Source organism: Passer domesticus, chromosome 22, assembly GCF_036417665.1.
Source record: "Passer domesticus isolate bPasDom1 chromosome 22, bPasDom1.hap1, whole genome shotgun sequence".
NCBI classification, from domain to species: domain Eukaryota; kingdom Metazoa; phylum Chordata; class Aves; order Passeriformes; family Passeridae; genus Passer; species Passer domesticus.
In genome coordinates this window covers 7,849,067-7,871,596 of record NC_087495.1, presented here as the reverse complement: position 1 = coordinate 7,871,596, position 22,530 = coordinate 7,849,067, and the positions used below count along the sequence as shown (strand labels likewise).

At 51.7% G+C, this 22,530-nt stretch overlaps 1 protein-coding gene across 50 annotated transcripts in view; it reads left to right on the top strand.

Moving 5' to 3' along the window:
• CASZ1 (castor zinc finger 1) overlaps nt 1-22,530 on the top strand; it is a 269,195-nt gene that overhangs the window by 208,669 nt on the left and 37,996 nt on the right. For all 50 annotated transcript variants that reach the window (XM_064397406.1, XM_064397402.1, XM_064397423.1 and 47 more), the window contains 2 exons: nt 14,202-14,765; nt 21,569-22,409. In XM_064397406.1, coding sequence (XP_064253476.1) covers nt 14,202-14,765; nt 21,569-22,409 — 1,405 coding nt within the window. The remainder of the gene's footprint in view (nt 1-14,201; nt 14,766-21,568; nt 22,410-22,530) is intronic.

The window sequence follows — 22,530 nt, the reverse complement described above, 5'->3', positions numbered from 1 at the left end:
ATAGACAAGACCATATAGAGTGATATATATGATCTGAAAACCTTCAACTCCTGCTGACCTCTGCTGCTACAGTGAAATCCCCCAAATCTGTACAGTCTGAGTGAGAAGTGATGTGAGACCAGGAGAAGGGAGAGCTCCCATGTTCTCCGTGACAGAATTCCATGTTCCCCCTCCCCAGGCTGGTCACCAGTCCCTCGCAGGGCTGGTCCTTGGGGAAGCTCAGCTTTTTCTGCCAGACCTGGCTGTTGGGCCCACAGGGAATGAGGGTAGAGAGGTGCAAAGAGGGTGTGGGGGCGCAGACTGGGGCACAAGAGCTTTGGCAGCAGATGCTGGGAAGGAGAAAGGTGGAATGGTGCTGGGAACTTGAGGAAAGAAGACAGGAGAAGAAGAGCTCCCTAAGGCCAAGGCCAGCAACTGGGATGGCAAGGGGGGCACAAAGGGCAAAACTTTGGAGGGGAGGAGAGGTTAGGAGGGTGTGGGGTGTAAGGAGCACTTTGCTGGGAGAAAGACCCTTCCTCAGGTGCTACCTCATTCCCGGGGATCCAGTTTCTCTGCACAGGGCCCCTCCCTCCTCTTTGCTAAGTTTCTGGCTAGAACAGGAGCCTGGGGGACTTGCACTCCATAAAGCTTTTTGGTGAGGATGAGTGTAGGGTGGAGTGGGAGGGGATGAAATCATGGGCCTCTGGGGAGTGTGTGTTTTCCCAAGTGGGTGAGCATGCAGGGAGCAGGCCAAAACAGTTCATGCTTTCCTCACCCACTGCTGGGGTTGTGATTGTTATTGATTGGGTTTGCTGTTCTCGGCACTTTGTGTTTTTCCAGCTGAGCATTGGCTGCCCCTGGAATTTTTATTTTTTTTTTACCCTCTGCCTTAGTTCAAATACGCACAAACATGGCAGATGGGGCAAGTGCATGCCCAGCTGTGTGCCAGCCAGCACTGCAGGGGCTGAGCCTGCACTGGGGCTGCACAGGGCTGGGAGAGCGCAGGGATGGTGAAAGGTACCAGTAATGTGCAGAGCTGCTGTTAGTAGGATTAAATGCATAGGTGTGTATTATCTCTGGATGTACGTAGTACAAAAAGATAAAGAAATCTGCTCTTGTACAGAAACTGCTGTCAGGACTTCGTGTTGGAGCAAATCATAGGGACATGTACAAGGATTCCCACGCTTGGGCGTGAATAACGTATAGCTGGCTTAGGGTGCATAAACTTCAACTCAAAGCCAAAGGGCCAAGAGAATGCTAGCTGCAGAGATAGTTTTGTTTAATTTCCAATACGTGGTCATGACTTTCAGACCCCACCAAGCCCCTCATGTGGGGCTGTCCTCCCTCCAGCCGTGCGCTCGTTGTGCGTCCTCTGCAGAGCTGTGCCTGCTCGTGGGGCCAGTGGCAGGAGCCGTCCCTTTAGGAATGGCATTTTCCAGGTTCCTGTGTGAGGCCAAACATGTCCCAGCTGCAAAAATAACTAGTCTGTATATCCTGTGGAAACAGGAGCAGCAGCGACACATCTGTCTGGTCTGGGCAGAGCTGGCTTGTAACTAATGCCCCAAAGGGGCATCAAGTGGCTGCGAGCTCCTTGTCAGTGTGCAGAATCCCAAAATAGAGACCTTTGGGGAGGACTAGCCCCTTGGAGCGGGAAGCTCTGCAGTGGGCAGAGCAGCAGATACCTCTGAGCCTCTTGCAGGACCAGTGTGTTCCAGCAAGACATTAATATTGACTGGCTTGCCTGGCGCAGCCCGGGGCGCGCAGGCTGCTGGCACGGCCGGGTGCAGCCCCAGAGCAGCCCCAGCCCTCCCCGGCTCCCTCCCGCCTCCCCCGTGGCCATGGGGTCACTTTGGTTGGAGAGCACAAGCAGAGCTCAAGGATAGAGCCCCCTGGACGGAGCCAAGGAGCCACCGAGTAAAAACGCTGAGGTTTTCCTTTTCTGTACAGCGCGTTTCCCTAAATTGCCTTTGACTGTGTGCATCGCTAATGAAAGTTTATGCCCTTGTTAGAAGGACAGGCAGGTCCATTCCAGTTAGGGCTGGGTCTATCCTTCTGCCAACTGCCCTCCCCAGCACACACACACACACACACACTCTCACTCACTTGCTCTCCCTGGTGAATAAGTAGAGACTGTTATAAAAAAAAAAAAAAAGAAAAAAAGAGAGAGAGAGAGGCAAAAAAAGAGGAGGGGAAAAATTTCCATATTTGTGTAAGTTGCTTTAAAAGCATTTTATCATGTCATAAAAAAAAAGGAAAGTACTCTCGGAAATTGATCCTGCACAAGAGCCCATTGGACAGAAGGACGTTGGGATGTTAATGGCTATTTTGCTCCAGGGTGGCTTATTAAAAAATTTATACATAAATGCTTAAAATTGCATAAATTATTTAAAAAAAAAAAACATAGTAAGCAATTTGCAATCCCCATCTACTTTTCCTCTTTTTCTTTCCCTCATCATTCTTTTCTTCCATTCTTTCCTACAAAAAGAAAATATTCCTTCGCACTTCTCTTACCCTTGTCCCCTCCCTGTCCGAAAATGTGATGTGTCCAAAATTGTACACGTCTGTGGGTAAAATAAATATGATTTTAAATGGTACCTGCCACTGACCAGCAGAGCTATCTGTGAGGGGGAAAAGAAAAAAAAAAAAAGAAGGGGAGAAGAAAAAAGAAAAGAAAGAAAGAAGTTTGGATATGATGAGTGTTTCTCGCAGGCGTGGAATGTCACCCACATATCCTGGAGATTGTACTGGGGAGGTTTATGATGGTTTCCCATTGATTTGTTTCCCCGACGCAGCTGCCGACCTCTATTGAGGGACAAACATAATCAGCACTGACGCAAATTAGATGGTTATTCGTTTTGAAAATTGACAGAAAAACAATAAAAAAGATGAAATGCTCCCAAATCAATAGATATAATGAAATTCAAATAATCCGAGAGATGAGGTCTCCATGGCAACTGATAATGTGGAAAAGAAAACAATTTAATAAAGGACAGACACACTTTGAAAACAGATTGGGCAAAGGGAAGGCGGGGGGGCGAGGGAGCAAGGGGGGCTGTGGGTTGGGTGGTGGTGGGAGGGGGCAGCGGGAGGAGGTGGTGGTGGGGAGCCAGAGCCACTGCCTCTCCGGTTGGTTAGCAGTGCTGTAGTGAAGGATCACTGTCCATCCCAAGGACGCTTGCCATAATTAAGAGAGGCTTTCGGTCCAGAAAGTGCAGATTCAGGTTTTAATACACAAAATTATTTCAGGAGCACTGAATCGGAAAGTCGTTTGTTATGACCTTCCTGAGAGGCCTGGAGCAGGGCATGTTGGAGGCGCGGCGGCTGAGCCAGCTGAGTTATGGCATATTTGTGTTTTTATAGTGCGGAGGGGAGGGGGAAGGGGGGAAGAAGGTTAAACAGTATTTACAGCTCAGTTGTTTTCAGAAAGGAAAGAGAAATAGAGTTCATGAAAAGATGCGAGTGGAAGAGAGAGAGGGAGAGAGAGGGAGAAGTCCCCTGCCCGGCACACACACTCTGCTGGGACGTCAGCTCCATGAGACATTCCCCGGTGCTCTGTTTGCCTTAAGGTGTGAGGTGCAGATGGGCTGGGGGTACAGAGGGGCTCTTTGGTGGGATGGGGAACGTGCCTGTCCCTGCTGCAAGTCTGGCTGCAGGGTGCAGCTGGGAGTCCACTGTCTTCTCACTCCAAGCTGCAGAACAAAGTGCATCTGGCGTGCGGGCTCACGCGGCGCGTGTGCGTGGTGTGAGTGCACGCGGTGCTCTGCTCATGCTGCCTGTGCTGGCTGCACGTGTGGCTGCTGTGGGCTCTGTGGGGTGCTCTGGGCTCTGTGGGGTGCTCTGGGCTCTGTGGGGTGCTGGCTGCGTGTGTGGGGCTGAGCGGAGCCAGATGCGTGCAGGGTGTGCAGGTGCTGTGTCTGTACGTACAGGTATGTGTGTGCAGATGTGGCACCTGCACAGTCACAGCTACACAGGCTGGTGTGCGTTAGCGTGTGCATACAGTTGTGTGTGTTTGTGTGCAGGGTCGTGTGTGCCTGTGCATGTGATAGTGTACCTGCACGGCCACGTTTCTATACACGTGTGTGTTCCCACGGAGGGGTGTTTGCAGTCAGTGATAGCACAGGCACATGGATGGGCTCACAAGGACGTAGGAGATAAGAAGATGAGCCCTAATGACCAGAAGGAAGAGCAACAAAAAGCGAGACATGGAATTAGAGTGGTGTGAGCACTGGGAATCATGGGGTGAGTGCCCACATGGCCCAGCCATGGGGTTGCTCTCCCGTGCCGCTCTGACAGGACTGCTGAGTTAACAACTGAGGCATGACCCACTGCTTTCACACCAGAGCTCTTTCTCCTCTGGCCTGATCATTCCTTCCAGCAGGATGGAAGCATCATTTCTCCTAACCACACTGCACAGTATTTGCAGGTCGCAGACATCTTCAGGGGTTCAGAGAGCCCTTGAGCTCCCAGTACGGTGTGTAATGGGTACCTGCTCTGGATTCACAAAAGAGTTCAGCCCCGCTTGGGGATCACAGAAACCTCTCAGGGCACTGAGTGTCCCCTTTGCACAGCCAGCCCAGAGCAGTTACCCACTCACACACAGCTCAGGCAGCAGCCAGGGGCTGTGGAGAGGGCACAACATGAGCGGGAAGGCTGAGCTGCTCTGGTTTGCTCTTTGTATGCAGCCCTTGCTGAGGTTTCACTCACCTCCTGCAGGCTGACACACTGATTTACTTTGCAGGACCTTGAAAGACCACAGTAATGAACTTTCTCTGGCCCTGCATTTCTTAGTGGTGCAACAAGCATTCACACTCCCAACTCCTATTTAGCTCCCGACTTCCCACTGCAGTTAATTAGCAGTCTGCATTCTTTGTTAGGTCTGAGCTTAATAGTGCTGAAAGGGATTGCAAATTGCTCTTAAACTGCCGACCAACTACCAAAGGGTCAGAGGGACCCTATTTTAGGAGCTGGCTCATTTAACCCCTGCCCTCGGTTAGGGATGAGCCCAGCCTGACACCAGGGAGCTGCTGTCCCCTGACTTGGGTCTTGGTGATTGGGGTTCTCTGTAAAATCACTCATTAAAGACAGTTACCAAGAGGAACTGATGAAACTTTGAGCAATTCCCTTCTGAATCTGTCCTTTAAGAGATCTGTTGTCTCTCCCTGGTCCTTTTTGTTTCCCCAGTGTCAGGTATTTGCTGCCAGGTCTGGTGTCCTCTTGGTCACACCTCGGTTTTCCCTGCACCCCGTGCCTTGACACCTTTGGTCTTCAGAGAGGGGTCTGTGCAGGGTTTCCAAGAGGCTCATGCCTTGGCCTCATCTTCATTCCTTGGGAGCTGGCTCCCGCATGAGGTAGCAGGCTTTGCCCCAGAGGCTTTCCCAGCCCTCTGCTTCCACCACCCCTTCCCTCCCTCTCTGCATCCACCGTGTTCTCCTGGCTCTGTGCTTCTGGGCTATGGGGAGGTGAAGTTAGGCACTGTGTTTGCATTCAGTTGCCCCGACAACACATCTGGCTTCACAGGGAGTTTTCTAAGGGCCACAGGGAGCCTGCAGGGACCTGAGGGTGATGAGCTATTACTCTTCACTCTCCCTTTCATGTCTTTTTCCCCTTGGTTTTCTTCACAACCTGTGGGGAGATTGATGGCAGGATTGTGATGTAGATGTTAGCAGTTCTGCTTGATTTATAGACTTACTTAGGCTGAGTGAGGCTACTTATGCTCCTCTGGATAGTAAACCTTTTAACCAGACTAAAAAATTAATAACAAATAAATAAGACAGGGAAGAGAAACTAGATCAGAAAAGCTGATCCTCTTGGCTTTATGTTATCTGAAAGAAAGACTGTGAGGACAGAAGACTCCCAGGGAGCCACTGCTCAGCCTGGGGAGCCCAAAACCCTGCTCACTGCATAGGTCTGAAGCACTGAGAGCAGGTTTTCATAGGAAGGAAACTGTTGAAATGTCTTATCAAAGATCCTGCATTGACAAATGAACTAGGAAGTTTGCTGCAGGACACAAGGGACTTTTGAGCTTCAATCTGTCCTCTATCAGTGCTTTTCCTTTGCTGTTACTCGATTTGCAAGAGTACCTAAATTGCAAAGGCACTGGGTCTGCTAAGCTGGGCAAGAAATCCTTTCCCTATGGGTGATCCATGAAGGGCAGCCAGGGCAGAAGGGGAGCATGATGTCCTTTGCCCAAAGAGAAGGAACAGTAGCAGAGCAGGGAGCAGAATCAGAATTCCTGACTTTGTTCCCCACTTTTTTCCCCTCTTCTTTACGCTCCTTTTGTTAATTGTAAGAGCTTCCTGTGTCACTTGTATGCAGAAAAGAAAGGCATTCTTTTCTTGTCCTTCGGAGGTTCCAGGGCACACGAATGCAGAGCAAGGCAGAGGCAAGAGCAGAGATGAGGAGCTTTGCCTTGGCACTCAAGGGAGAAGCAGACCCTGAGTGGCTCTCTCAGTGAAGAAGCTGGGGGTAGACAAGATCAAAGCGCATTTAGAGTAATTTTTGAGATCTGCCTAGGAAAAGGTTCAGACGTGCGTTACTAAAGAGCTGTGAGGAAGGATTAGTCCCGTCCTTGCTCGAAGTTGAACCACTTTCCCCAGCAGCTGTGCCAAATGCCTGTGAAGAGCTGGTGGGTGGGAAAGGAGTGTCAGAGGAGCCCGGGGGGAGAGGCAGAGGGGCCAGGAGGCTGTCCCCGTTCAGCCACCAAGGGGACAAGGCCACTGCCCTGGGCTGCGAGGGGCAGGTGAGGAGGTGCTTGCAGCAGGATGCAGCCCAGGAGGCAGCACAGTGCTGAGCATTTGAAGGTGTCCATCCTGCTCTGCTGCCTGCCAGCCAGCTCGGCTCTTCAGCAGGGACTCTGCGGACTCTGGAGGACTTTTTGAGTTGCAGCCCATTGCACCATTGCAGCAGCAGCGGCTGTGCTAGGGCCAGCTCACTCCTAGTGTGAGGTCTGCACTGCCTTTCTCTCCCTGGCCAGTGATATATGGCATAAATTAGGCCTCTGAAGGGGGATACTGCATCCTTAAGAAGAAATATGTCCTCATTTTTCTTAAACACCGTTTGCACTGAGTGAAATGTTTAGAAGGGACGCTGAGGGATAACTTTATTTCTTACTAGGGAGTTCAGAGCCGTTCAGTTAAACCCATAAAACACTGGGAGTAGGGAAGCTGACAGCCTGCCCGTGCATTAGAAAAGCCATTACTCATCTGGGGGAAGTTCACCCCATGCTGGAGCCTTGTGTTACCAATGGGGTGGTCCAGGGGAAAACATGGGATCATCTCCCTTGGCCATCTAAGGGGTCAGCAGGATGTTCAGAGGTGGAAAAGACTCTGTAACGATCCAGCAGAGTGACACAGAGTGTTGATACAGAGACCCCAAAGCACTGGGTAAGGCTCACTGGTGGGTAATTGTCCTCACTCCCCTCCCCTGCATGGGGAAACTTAAGGCACAGAAAGCTGGGGAGACTGACAGCTACACTGTGTTTGGAAACCAGGCTGGAAGCCAGCATTTCTGGCTCTTAATCCCCAACTTGAATCACCAAAACCAAATTCTATTCCAAAGGCAAGGAGTGAAGGCCTGACCTCCTGTTCCCTTTCTGTCACAAAGCCATGTTCCCAAGTGGAGCCGAGAGTCCTGACTCCCATCTTCATTGCACCAACGTGCAGCCCTTTCTTCCCAGTGGGATTTGGAAAACCTCCTGGAAGATGAAGGCAGGGGCTTGTAGATAAGAGTAATGGGAATTCCTGTCTTGGCTGGTGGTTGGTGCTGTGGTGGGCTGCATTACAGGTGGGGGTGTGCTAGCCCCTGCCAGAGCCCACACCTGGCCAGTGCAGGCTGCCACCATTCCCCCAGCAAGTGGCTGTTCCAGAGGACAGGGCCACCCAGGGCACCCAGAGCCGTGGCAGACAAGGCATCGGCCACCAAGGGGGTGGTGACTTTCTCTTTGATATTTTATTTTTGGAGGCTTGACACCAAAAGATTTAATATTTGTTTGAAATGAGAAACAGTTCTCGAGTGAATTTGGAGAGCCTGGGAATTAATGTCAGACCCCCCCCTCCCCTCCCTAAACATCCCTCCTCCCCGTCAACTGAGTCCCCCCCCTTTCAATTTCTGAAGCTTGCTGATTTGAATATTTATAAATATCAGTAAATTATTTATTGTAGCAATCTGCTGTGCCATTTCACCAATCGCCGTTAACACTTTAGGGCTTGCTCTTCAGGAGGATGCGACCGGAGGAGACAGGCACCTGGGGTGGGGAGCAGGCACTGGGGAGGGGGTCCTGCCTGCCTGTCTGCCACGCCAGGAGGGGTTCTCTCTGTGGGCAGCACTGGGAGGGCTGAGGTGCTTGCAGGAGAGGATGGGGACCTTCTGTGTCCAATACCAGGGGACACTGGGAGAGGACATGGCTAAAAAGGGAGTCTTTTCTGTTGACAGGAGAGGGCAGTGAGGGGGTGGCCTAAGGGGGTGGGCTCTTTGTGCCCTGTGGCATGCAGGGACCTGGGCCTGACTTACAGCTTAGCACTCACTGCTCTTCGCTTGTAGTGTCTGTTCCCCTGAGGAGGGAAATTCCTCTTGGTTTCTCCTGTCCCATTCCCTCCTTTCAGAATTACACTCCTGCACAGAAAACACGCACTGCTCAGAGATGCTGTGGCTGTTTTCTGTTTGGGTGAAGGAGGGGCTCCCTGTGTTCTTAACCTCTTCTCCCAGAGAAACCCCATCATCAGCACGGGAGCAAATGGCCAGGTGAGAAACAGGAGCAGCCCAACCTGCTGGCAGCCCCAGTGCAGGGCACAGGATTTCTGGAGCCCGTGGCTTCCACTGCTCTCAGGGCATCCTGACACTCACTGCCCAGTGCCTGCCCTGCGCTGTCACCGGGAAATCACAGCTGAACTCTGCAGCTGAGAAGGCTGAGCAAAGGGAAGCATATGGGCTTGCTGAAGGGAACTAGCACTGCTCTGTGCCCTTTTGGGCCAGGGCTGAACCAGGGTTCTGCTCTCCAGGAGCTGCAAACAGGGAGAAAAGTAGACCCTTGTGGGTCTGTAAATGCCAGTGTGGTGGGCAGGAGAAAGTGAAGCAGTGAGGACTGCAGGCAGGCTGCTCTGGCAGGCACTGGCTGTGGGGACCAGAGCAGAGTCCCCAGCCTTTCCTCCCCGGTTTATGGTTGGGGTGTGTGGGGAGAGCCCTCATGGCTGTGGGAAAGCAGGGAGTGAAGCTGGCAGCTCTTGGGTAAGGACACCCTGGCTGCTCACTTCGTTTCTCCTCCCACGTCTTTGATTCTCCTTCTCCTGCCTGCCCAGTGCTGAGCTGGAGCCTGTCACGTCTGACTCTCGCACCGAGGGCTTTCCCCAGCTCCTTGCAGACACACGCAGGCGGGATCCATGCTTCCAGGGCAGAGGACGTTGTTAAAGAGCCTTTGTGAACTCCCCAAGGTCAGCCAGAACAGACAGCATCCACTAATCCAAGGTCATTTCCTGGGCTAAAAGCAATAAAATGTTTTATTGATAAACTGAAGAGGGGGGAATACGCACTAAATCCACTCTCAGACACTGTGGGCCATGCCTGGGATGTTCTGCCTTTGCCCTGGCCCTGCCTGGGATAATACACAGGTCTTCATGCTGGAGGAAAAGTGTTTTCTGGTAGGGGCTGAGCACTTGGCTGCCTTCCCTGCCTCCTCCCAGCATGTGGCTGGGCAGTGCCAGGGCATTGCTCCTGAGAAGCATGTTCCCAATGCTCCACTGCCTTCTGCTGTGAAGCTTTGGCTCCATTTTAGGGACTGCAGCTCAAGTGTGAAGAGGCTCCAGTGTGCAGCATCCTCACCTCCCACCCCAGCGAGCCGTGCTGCCCTCCCTGTTTGGGACTGCTGGGCAGACTGGAGTCTCTCGAGTCAGGTTTGCACCACAGTGGTTAAAAAAGAAAAGGACTGTGCATGCATGTCAGCCCTCCTTTCTTCCCCCTCCCCGCCCCAAATAATGCTGTTAATAATTAATCGAATGAGAGCTTGCAGCTCCTGGAAAGCTGGCAGTGGGACCTCCCTCCTGAACGGAGCTGCTCAGCTGGGCTTAAAACTCTTCAATAGGAATATGAAAGCTCCATCTGTTCGACGTACCCGGCCTTCTGAAGTGACAACGCTGTCCCTCCCCAGCCAGCACCCTCTCCCCCCAGAATGGGCCCTCCTGCCCCAGGGGCAGGGGTCTGCCCTGCACCCTGGCTCTTCCCACAGCAGTAAGCTCCTGCTGTTACCCTCCACCCATGCCAGCTGGTTCACCCAGCTCCCATACACCCTTTTTACCAGCTGGGATCCTTCCTCCCCTCTGCCAGGGTGTGTTTTCATTAACCCCACGCTAAAGCCAGGCTTGGGCTCTCCCCTCCTCTCCCTGCAAAGCTGGACTTATCTGTGTAGCAGTTTGCCCCTTGGCTGGGATGGCCCGTTTCTGTGCAGGCTGCAGATCCTTCTGTTCTGCACGCCGTGTGTCCCCCACAGCCCGTTTTCTCCCTCGGGGGAGGCAGCCTGAGCCGTGCCCAGCTCGCAGCGCTGTGGAGGCGGTGGGTGAGCCAGTGCTGCTGCAGGGAGGGAGGGAGCCAGGGTCTGCACGTGAGGTGCTGGCAGCACATGGGCACCCAGGGCAGGGGCTGAAGCAGGGGCAGCAGCCTGGGCTGACAGGGCAGCGAAATGGCCAGGTGAGCTATGTGCACCTCTCTGCCAGCCCTGGTTGCAGCAAGATCTACCTTTCCTTCAAAGCGAGGATTGCCATCAAGATGCCACGGCGATGGGTACAGAGGGGGGAAGAGCCTGTGTCTCCTCGAAGGGTGTGGAGAGGGGGAAAGAGGAGTAAACTCCCGGTGGCATTGTTTTCAGAGGAAGTGCTCAGTGTAAATAGAGCTTGTGGGAGAGTTTGTCCTGGGCAGAGATGAAAAGTCCGTGTGACAGGATCAGGTTATAAATGGCTTCCTTAGATTGATGTGAAATCAAAACATTTCTATTTAGACGAAGAAAATGAAGGGGGATGTTTACTTAGCCTGGAATCTTTAAACAGTGATTTGGGGTGGGGAGCTCGGCCTGGGGGCAGGGTGCCTCTGCCTGGCTTCTGGGATCTGGCAGTCCCGACCTTGGGCAGATACAGAGATCCCTCATCCAGCCGCTCAGCTTCTCTCCCTCTGCCTGAGAGAATGAAACACAGGTGCTCTGGTCCCCTCCAACCTGAGGCTCATGTTCAGCATTTCTCTGTAAGAAGGATTTCCCTTCTGCTCGTGCACTTGACAGCCTAAAAGAAGGAAACAAGAATGTCCCTTCCATTCCATAGACAAGGAAGTAAGGGAATGAAAAGATAAAATGTGTCCAGACTTGGAGAGAGGTGGTTGCAAGGTTGGCAGGAGAAGCTGGAAGTTCTGATTTCCACCTGTATTGGAATAGGTGAGATATAGAACCCTGGTATTTCAGAGCAAATCCCATTCCAGGAAGGTCTCTGGGAGGGTTAATTCTATAGATCAGGGAAGTGGCATGTTTTCAGAACTTGCTTTATTTTTAGCTTAAACTTTAGGAAAAGATTCTCAAAATGTTAAAGAGAAAATCCCAAATAAAAGAAGGGAAAGGAAAGATGCCAGGGGAGGAGCTGGGGGGCAGAAGCTGGAGAGGTAGAGGGGCAAAGCCAGGGTGTGTGAGATGGAAGGAGGCAGAGCAGGAATGGAAGACAAGTTGCAGGCTCCCTGGAATTGCTGCATACGCGGCAAGTGCAGCCTCAGGAACGTCTGTTCCTCTTTTCCTTTGAATAAATATTTATATATTCATTTGCCAGCTGGTGCACACACTTGGCTGCTCACCTCCAGACCAGAATAATGGGATCTGCCTTCCTGGCAGAAAGGGGTAGGGCAGTGAGGATTTGGGCTGCCGAACGTCTGCCTCCCAGTTATCTCCAGCTGCGAGCGGTGCTGATCTCACCAGTTAAGTAGGGCTGGCTATCGTGAGAACACGGACAGGGAATCACCAGGCAGTGTTTGGGACAGAGGCTGGTGATTCCACACTGACCCAGTGCCCTGGCCCCGGGCAGGCACCGCGTGGAGGCTCCGTCCCAGCCACCTGCAGCCAGCGGAGTTCTCCTGGCCTTGGCCTGAGCCCACAGGCATGAGCTGTAGGTGTCCTGGCCAGGCTCCACTTGGAGCTCACAGCAGCCTCCTGAGATTCCCTCTGTGGTACCAGTTGGACATAGGATCAGCCTTCACTTTGTGCCCTAAATAGTGGGAACGAATTGGAAGGGAAGGTGCCAGCAAATAAAGACTTGCAGCTTTATGGGCATCTGCCTGTACCCATGTGTATGTGCGAGGGCTGCAGGCTTGTGTTGGGGAATGTGTGAAAAAAGGAATGCGTGGGGGAAGGCACAGGAATGTATTTTGGGGAGATGGGACTTCTTAACCTGTACATGTAGGACTGTGTTTACGGAGTGTGCCAGCGCATACACACAGCTCTTTGAACAGCTGTAATTTCTAGATGGGGAGGTACGTGTTTGGGAGCATCGTGTGCTTTCCCTTCTGAAAGCATGATTGCACGTAGGTGTTAGTGCCGGGGGGTGCGTTTGGAAAGTGGAGGAGTACATTTTGCCTCCCTTTGTGTGGGGGGCTGATATATTTGTCGGGGGGTTATTTTTCTTGCAGTCCTTGACAGGGAAGCGTGTCTGAAGCTGTCAGGAGTTTACGCTAAGCAGCCACTCTCTGGCTGTTGGACAGCAGGTCTAAAGTTTCAGTCTGTTTGTATTGGGCTGTCATGTTACGGGATTAGGGGCTGTCACAGTGGCTTCTGGGTGCATTGTAGGGGGTCTGATTAATCTCACTGTGCTTCTGTGGAGCAGCACCTCTGTGCTGGTGACAGGGAGGTGTGAGCTGAGCTGCCACGAGGGAGTCCTGTGCAGCCGAGGAACCCGTCCTCATCATCTGAGGTCTGGAGACATGTTATGTTCGCTCTACGTGTGACTGGCTCCTCTTTCAGCACAATGTAAAATCCAAGACCCTATTTCGGAGGGACCTCCACCTCCAACCATATCCCCACAGTAACTCTGGTGGCATGTGTGACCAGCAAGTGTTTTATTGAGTGCTCTTCCTGAGCCCTGGAATGCAGGGCAGGGTCTGCCTTGGCTGTGCTCTGGGGGAAGAGCCAGGCTGTGTGCCCATTGCAGCCTTCCGTCCTTTAACCCTGCTTAGTCTGGGCATCTCTCAGAGGTATCAAAATAAAGAGAGAAATGAGACAATGCATCTGCTTTAGAATAATTATTTTGCTTTTACTTGGGATTGAACCTTGTTAATTGTTGGTGCAATAATCATGCAAGTGACTCTGATAGAGACCATTTAGTTCAAGATTCTCCATGACCTTGAAGTTAAGACCTTACCTTCTTCCTCTCTCCCCCCACCTTCTCTCACCCCTCCTTTACTAGCTGTCACATATGAATAAACTACATTAAAATAACAAACTCACACTAATTAGCTGATTGTGCTGGGAAGTATGAGAGCAGAATTTCCTGTGTGCGAGAGTGAGCAGGCAAAGGGGCCTGATCAGCCAGTACCAGCCCACAGCAATTTTCTCCATACTACTGTGACACACCAGTCTAGTTGTGGTGCTCCAGCACACACACTTTGCCAGTGCTCCTGTCCTCCATACTGGTTCTTTTAGGTGCATACGGGTTCTCTTCTCTGAGACTATGCACAAACTCTTTTAGGTGAATTCCTCACTGTCCATAGGGTTAGGCTAGGGAAGCTGTTGTCCTTGCTAGAGATGCTTGGGTGCGGTCAGTGGCCAGTGTGGTTTTGTGGCACTCACTACATCTGGGATAGAGCTAGGGACCTAAAGCAGGTGGTGCTGCAGTCTGAAGGAGAGGGCAATCCGGGCTTTTAACAAACTCGTATCCTGCCTCAGCCAGGAGCAAAGGTTGGTGCCACGCTCACCTGCCTGGGATGTTTGGGGTCTTTCAAGCCCAGTTCTGTCCCAGCACAAATAAGTGCCTCTTTCTTGTGGCCAGTGGCATATTTTGGTCCTAGCAGATTCAGAGGATGCTTCTCACCGAGCTCTTCTGGTTGGGCTTCCACTCAGAGCTTAGGAAGCACATAGTAGCTCCACCTTTCCAAGGATGAATCTGGCCATGCCTGAAAGCCCAGTGGGTTGGCACCATCCTTTAGCTGTTTGGGTTCAAGTTGTCTGATCCCACTAATGCCCTTCCTTGCTTCTCTCTCCTCTCTCTTCCTAGCTGAAAGAACTATATGCACTGACGCAGCCTCAGGAAAACCCGCGATGGCTGCCAAGCGCAAAGGCGGCCTGAAGCTAAATGCCATCTGTGCCAAGCTGAGCCGCCAAGTCGTCTTCGACCACGGGGGAGCTGAGCAGGCACGTGCCGACAAGGGGCCACAGCAGGAGAGCAGCAACAAGGACCTGCCCCAGCCTGGGACCAAAGAGCTGGGGACAGAGTTTTCAGATGGACTCAGCTGCGTGCAGAAGATCGAGGAGGACAAAAGGAGGGAGGTGATCGAGAAGTGGGTGAACGGGGAGTACAATGAGGAGCCCTTGCTGGGGCGAGCAGAGGGCAAGGAGTGTAAGGGCACCGAGAGCACAGAGGTGCCCCCTGAAGGGGTTTACATGGTGCAGCCCAAGGGCTGCAGCGACGAGGAAGATAACGGGGACGAGGCAGACGCTCTGAGGGGCTCACAGGATGGCAACTTCTTGGATGACAGGGATTCAGACGGGCCAGCAAAGGACGATGCCTACCGGTCCTCCAGCGAACCAGGCTCCAAGCTGGGGGCAGGAACCACCTCAGGTAAGCCCTCTGTCCCCTCCATTTCCTGATACGGGGCAGCTTCAGAGTTTCATTTTCTGTGTCCATGGCAGGTCCTGCAGCACCTGGCAGCCAAGGGGAAGGGTGAGAGCTGTCATTTTGCTCTTGGGACCATACGGAGTTTGCCTCTGGCTCAGCCTCCCCTTCCCAAGAAGGGTGCTGTGAGGGTAGACGTAGCTGGATAGTTCTTTCCAGACCACAAATCCCTGGGTAGGACAAAGCTCACCCTCCAGACTCCTTCACACCACTCAGATGGCCATAGCTGTGGTGGGTGCTGGTTCCCTGCTCTTGTATTCCCATGAAAGCAAAGAGAAGCAGAGATTTGTCTTGTGACAAATCCCAGGTGCATCCTTCAGGGTGTCCACACACGGGCTGGCTGAGCTGTCTAACCACCCTCATGGCCACACGTGGCACCTTGATCAGTAATTACTGGCCGCCGAAGGCCGAGGACGAGCTGGGAGAGGGTCAGGAACTCTGGCAGGGCTGCCTCTTCCAGAGCTGCCGAGGCCCGATGCCGAGCCCCGACCTGCGGGGCCCCGGGTGAGCAGAGGGCCTGGGGATGGACGGACAGACGGCCCCCGGGGACGGGCGGACAGGCAGCCCCCGGGGACAGACAGCCCCGCTCCCCAGCGGGACCGGGCTGGGCGGGACGGGAGCAGTGGCCGGGATGAAGGTTCTGGAAGGAATGGCCGCCGAGGTGTTCCTGCAGGGACTGGACCGGATCGGGGGGAGCCTGCGGGAGGCTGAACGGAGCCAGGGCGAAGCTGGGACGGTCCCTAGAGAGCCCCTCTCGCTGCTCGGCCGGGCGGAGGGGCTGAGGTGATGCTCGTGTCGTGGTGTTGCCTCCCCTCACGAGGGGCCCAGTCCTCGAGCTTTGCGCGCCCTGAGCTCAGGATGGAGCTGGTGAAAATGCCGCTCCCAAACCAAAGTTTCCCCCACAATCTCGTGTGTTTTTCCTCTGGCTGTGTGTTTCTTATTTTCACATTGCTTCTGCTTCATTTTTGTGGTTCATTCAAAAGCTGAGTTCAACAAGAGATGTTGGGGAAAGCATCAGATGACTTTCTTGCTCCCTTTCTGATACCCAGGTTTCCCCCAGATTGATTTGAGGGGGTGTATGAGTGCTAAGCCTTGATAAAAGCTTTGGGTGAATTGAATTCTCTCCGTTAGGGCAGAGCAGCTCCCTCCCCATTTGTCACTCAGCTGGGCTCGATCTGTAATTGAAAGATCTTCCCCTAATCTGCTCCACCTGCACGCACCCCTCCCCTGATCTCAGCACTTTGTGAATCCATCAAACTTTCCTCCTTTTGTGTGTGCGCATGTTTTCCTCCTCCTGTTAATAATGCAGCTGAAACTCATCTCCGTCTGTCCGTTCCCCTTCTGGAGAGGCACATTCTCTAGTCTTCACGAGTTCAGTGGCAGCGCACATAATTATGCATATAAGATATAAACAGAGCTGTTTAATTATCCTTCGCCACATCAGTGACAGAGTAATTAACAAACATTGCAAGATCAATGAGGGAAAGTGTGACCTTCAGTTTCCTTTGATAGGAAAGCCCTTGTCGTTCCCAGACACAAGGTGATTGTGCCTGGACTCTGGTTTAGTTTGTTTTAATTCACACCACTCCACCCCACCTCACCATTTGCAGCTTTTATTTGCTATGAAAACTAAAAGGAGGGGAACTTAAATGTAAAAAAAAAATGTTCCTAAACTAGAGAAAATGAAAAGAGGCTGAGGTTTCTCAATGGGGCGAGAGATTTAAGCAAAATACCTTTGCAGGGCTGTATTGTCGAAGGATTATGCAAAAATGGGTAACTGTTTGGGAAGGAGGGGTAGCTGAAGCCTCATTTACGTCTAAGGCAGGTAATGGCACATGAGGCGTCCAGTTTACATACAGAATCACATGGGATTTGACTTGAAAACAGACGTGCTGCTGTGTCTTGAGCGTCTGTTTCAAGAACCTTGTTATAAATGTCATTTGCAACATTTCCCTGAAAGCACAAGAAACATCCCTTGCCTTGGAAAGGACAAAGTTATTTTCCTTTACTTTTTCTGTCAGTGTTCAGGATATGAATTTTCAGCTGTTCATCACCAAGTCCTCTCAACACCTGACATTACTGAGTGTGAGCTAAACCTATTCCAGTGAGATTTGGAATTTCCTCTGTCAAAAAGGAGGAATTTTTTTGTGAGAGTTGTGGGGTCACAGGAGTCAGATGAAAGGAGAGGAATACAGCTCTGCCCTCCCAGTCAAAGTGCCTTTGGGGGAGTCATCACAGAAACCTTGATTTGAAGATCCTGAGTACCACTTGCTCCCCATGAGAATAGAGGGTACAGGGCTGACAGTGCTGAGCAGTGTTTAAAACTGAGCCCATACTTGCCTCAGCTGGAAACTTGTGTGCAAAGCAGGAGCCACACAGAAAACCAAATCCTACATCTAACAGGCTTTCTTGGTCAGTGGGAAAAGTGATCCTAATTATATGGGGATGAGAAGGGTTCCAGCTTCCCAGAGTCCTGGTGTGTGCACACATTGTCCACTTTTGGGGGTTCAGCTGGTGCCCATGTCTTCCACCAGTGCCTCTCGTGGTCTGTTGCCAATCCTGGCCACCTTTGTGTCCTTCAGGCTGACAGGAAGGCTTGTTGTGCATCAGGCAGAAGTTCACAGGGACTCAGTCAGTGCTCTTCAAGCCTCATGCTTTGCAACAAGATGGAGTTTCTTTTCCAGCTCCCCTGGGAAAAACAGGACTCGGGAGTCGGTGCTCAGTCTGGCCCTGTGTGCCTCCTCCCTGGTCCACCTGGGAAGCACACTGAGGAGTCACAAAGCTGGTGTCTGTCAGGAGATGGGTGTCAGAAGCTGATCTGGATGTGCAGATGTTTGTTCATTCATTCAGGCACCCTCTCTTGCCCACTGACCGGCCCATGCTCCTCTGTGCACATTTATATATAGCAGTGAGATTTCTCGGTGCAGTCTCTGACACAGATCCCTTTCCACAATCGCTCACTGACGCACACATACCCAGGCAGATTTTCCTACACATGTTCTTCACTTTGTCTGTTACATAGTGGGCTAAAGCAGTCGGAGTAGGAGCTTCCCCCTGTACAAGCTTTTGGATCTGCCTTTCTTTTCTTAGCTTCTTGGCTAAGTCACTTGGAATATTCATTGGCCCTGTTTTCAACCAGGAGAGTTTTCTCTTCCTAGTTTCCTGGGGAGACTTCACTTAGGAGAGCATACATGCCAAGTGCCAGTTTCTTGCTCATCATCTTGTATCCCCCAGGTCTACGTATTTTCCCTCCCAAGCAGAATAAAGGACAAAGCCCTGGCTGGGATGTCCCATCCCCCAGTATCCAGACCTTGCACTCCATTTGGGCTGTTTTGCTTTTCCTTCCATATATAGTGTGCTGCTGCAGGCTATTTTTAGCGCCTTTTTTGCTAGCTTCGGATCCTTTGTGATATGATAGCTGCTCTGAGACACACAGATCTCTGCTCTTTGGCAATGCCCACAAATGGAGAGCAGCGACAAGGGGAGAGGGAGCCCTTTATTATCACAGGAAAGGAGAGGAAAATGCAGTGCAGGGAAGGGGGAGGAAAGCACAGGGATAATGCTTCTTGTGGCTTCCAGGACTCCTCACAGGGAGTGTTCCCCAACTGTTGTCCTGCTTCGTTTTTTGTCTGTTTGTGGAAATGAGGAGGGTTTTCTGTCAGGTAATATCAATTCCTCTTCACCGTTGTCTGAAAGTGTATTTGAAGTGAGGTGGCTGAATCTCATACGATCCTTCTGGTGGGCCAGCTCCCTTCTGTAACAGGGTGCCTCCACTGGAGGAGCCTCTGTCCTTCATGTTAGGTGCCTGAGCAATTAAAGGCAGGTTTTCTTAACTTCAGGGGATGTGTTGGGCTTGTTGGGCTCGTGCTGGATGAGTAGAGCTGCAGTTCCTGGCAGTGAGCGGTGGGAACTGGCCAGAGCATGTGAGAAATGTGGGTGAGGAGAAACTGAGCAACACCAACAAAGCAGGGAGGGTGTTGTGACCATCGGGAACCAAATCTGAGCAAAGGAAAAGCAGAGTTCAAGGTGTGTTTGGAGATTATATCTATGACAGTGAAAGCTGAACTCAGACTTCACAAAGCTCAAAAGAAGTTCTGCCCCCCACCCCCCTTTCCCTTTCCCATAGGCTTGGATTTTGCATCTAACTGTTTACACCAGTTGAGGTATAGCCACATGGTACCAAAGATGTGGCACACTGGCTTTCAGGGAAGTGACTAAAGCTAGCAAAAATGTCATTTAATAGTTTCATTTTGTATCAGATCCTCAGTGTGGAATTCTTTTTTCCCTTGCAGCTTGACACAGGCTGGCTAGATTTTTGCTGTGCAATGCTGGAAATCAGGGCATTATGAGCAAAGCTGAGGGTTGTTTTACTGGTCCAAAAAGAAAGGAAAAGCAGAACAGGGAAAGCAAATTGAAGAGAAACAGGAAATTGTTAGACCCAGTAGGGATTTCATGGGTTCATTCTCTTTTGTTGGGTCATAGGGTTACGCTGAAATGGAAGTGGGAAAAGAAAAAAAAGAGGTGAAGAGGAGAACTGCTTTAAAGCAGAATGAAATTTTTTAATGTGCTGTGTGAGAAAGATAAAGTTGTCCTTCAGGCAGTCTTGTTGCTGGACCCAGTGAGGAATGGTTCTGCATTTAACATCCTGGAAGATTAATACCAACCCATGAGGTTGTGCTATGCCCTGAGCCTGACACCTCAGGGGCATTGCCACCCATTCTGTGACTAACAGGGTGTTTATTCTGGAGTCAGGCATCCCAAATCCCATGCAGAATGCTGGGCTTAAGTGCCTGGAACTGGAAGGTCATGTTGGGCTAAGCCAGATCCCAGCAGGTGTGGCTTTGTCCCCTGCCTTGCAGGCTCTGGGCGTGTTCTTCACATCGCCTTCCCCAGAACCACGTACACAGGGAACCAGAGTAGCAGCACTTCTGCTGCAGTAAAACAGCTATTCCAGGCAATCCTGGAGCAGGAATGTGACCTTCATGGTCTTGCCCATTTAGTGCCCGTCACAGGCAGTCTTTTCCTCCATAGAGTCCTGTGAAAACTGATTTGTGGGAGCTGATGGCTATTGAACTTCGACTGTGCTCATTGACAGGCTCTTGCGTGCGCGGAAACGCTCTCGTGTACGTGCCTGCCTGTGCAAGTGGGCATCACTGGCTGTCAGACTCCCCCCATCTTAGGGATCTTTTGGATCTGCTGACCTGTCCCGTGGCAGCGTCTTGATGCCTTCCTTTTCCATTGTGTTTCAAGGCAGTGTTGCTTTGTTTTGGGTGGGACCCCATGCCCAGAACTTCCCTTCTGCTGCCACTGTACCTCCCTGTGCTGGCTGCCTGGGAAGGAATGTGCTTGCCCATTAGAGCCAGAGCAAGTGTTGAGTAAAGATGATGAGGGAGGTTTGAAGGACTCCAGCACACAGTAAATTTTTACTCTGCAGGAGAAAGCAAGAGGGAGAGGAGGAGGAGCGCCGTGTCAGACTGAAGCCTAAACGAGGCCAGGCCGGCGCATCAGAGCAGTCTTTATTTCCTCCTTTACACTGATAGTGGGTGACCTCCAGATGTGTGTTCTTCTCATCATGGTGGGCTGCAAAGCTGCCTGAGGGAGTAGGGGAGGGAAGAAGGGAGGGAGAGACCCAAAGAAGGACAGCTTTTGCTCATTCTTCCTCCCCTGTAATCAGGCTCCATGAGACTAACCCCTTCCTGCCCCTTCCCCAACCCATGCTCCGGAGCACTGGCTTTCTCCCCCTCCCTGGAGCCCATATCAGGACAACAGCTTTCTCTCCTCAGTCTAAATCCTGATGGAGAGAAGGCTGTTCTTTCACCTGTGTGGACTTCCCCTTTCCTGGTGTTACTGGAAGCTGTTCCTGGCTGCTTGAGAGGCTGCCTGTAGGTTTCTGTAGCATTCATTGGACTGTGGCCCTTTTCCACATGTCAAGTACAGCTGTCCAGTTACAGGGATTGAGAAGGAAGAGAGCAAGCTGAGTGAATCCTTACAAAATTGAAAAGGAAGGGAATGGAAGGACTGCAACAGTGATGGGGAACTGATCTGTCTTTGTCTTGCCTTCTCCTCTCCTTCCTGCACTCTTCATTATTGCCAGGTTTCTTGTGCACACAGCCTTTGCTGCTCTTCCCCTGCCTTGACTCATCTCCACCTCTGCTGCTTTCCTCCTCTCTGCACTGTTCTATTCTGCCCTCCTCCTGCTCCACCCCATACATTGCCTTGCCCGTTTCCCTTATCCATTTCACACCATGCTGTCCTGCCTGCTCTCAGCCCTGCTTGCTCTTCACCAACACACGCAGCATTTTCACATGGGTTTTCCCCCTTACACATGCTGCCATCTATCCTCTGTGCACCTCCTTCCATACACAAATATACACAAGGACAGATCTGTACAAACCTCGGCATATTGGCATTGGTCTCACTTCCAGTAAAATTACTTTTTCTTCATATTAGGCCAAGGCAAGAGTGCAGAGACATTTATGAAACTTTGTTTAATGTACTGAAAAGCCATCGGCTAGAACATTTAGGAAATTGATTTTCCTGGCATTGATGAACTCTTTTTATTTTACCCCAGTATTAATTACTTTTTTTTTTAAACAAATTAATTTAAGAGTCATAAAACCTAACAAGTGAGCCAAACGTCAGTAGATCATGTTCCCCTCTCCCCTTCCTCCCCCCCCATACTCATGCTGGTATGGGAGGAGAAGAAAAATCAGTGCCTTGTGTGAGTCTCTCCTCTGGTTTCGCTGCAGGGGAAGCTTCATCACTGCGGGATTACGCCGCCACCACCATGAACGAGTTCCTGGGCATGTTCGGCTACGACGACCAGAACATGCGGGATGAGCTGGCCCGCAAGATCAGCTTCGACAAGCTGAACGCTGCTACCTCAGAGGCCGCGGCGGCCGCTGCCTCCCTGCCCGGCGAAGACGCCATGAGCAAACGCGCCCGCTTCTCCAAGTACGAGGAGTACATCCGCAAGCTGAAAGCTGGAGAGCAGCTCTCGTGGCCCCTGCACCTGGCCAAATCTGAGGAGCTGGGCTCCAAGCTGGGCAAAGAGCCGTCCTCGGTGCTGGCACAGCCCATGCGCGTGCCGGGTACGGACGCCTCCATGCTGACGGAGACCAAAGCCACTATCCTGCCACTGCCCTCTCCCAGCAGTTCCCAGATGCAGGGCCTGATGTCACGGGCCTCCAAATATGACTTCTTCATTCAAAAGCTGAAGACGGGTGAGAGCATCAGGCCACAAAATGGCAACACTTACAAGAAGGCCTCCAAGTATGACCTAGAAAATGTCAAGTACTTGCACCTTTTCAAGCCTGGGGAAGGAAGCCCAGATATGGGAGGAGCCATCGCCTTCAAGACAGGCAAGGTAGGCCGGCCTTCCAAGTATGATGTGAGGAACATTCAGAAGCTCACTCCAGTAAAAGCTCCAGTCCCCAGCCTGGCTCCTGCCTCCCTCACCAGTACCCCCAGCAGCACTCCTGTGGCCGGGCCAGAGCAGTCCATCTCATTGCCATTCAACACTCCTGAGTACCTGAAATCAACTTTCTCCAAGACAGACTCCATCACAACTGGAACAGTCTCTACAGTAAAGTAAGTGTACTCCCACTTTTCTTACCTAAGTACTTGTGGGGGATCATACCACAAGTCGGTGTGTGGTTCAGTGGGCAGTTCCAAGTTCTTGCACTGTTAAATACTGCATTGTTCATGGGAT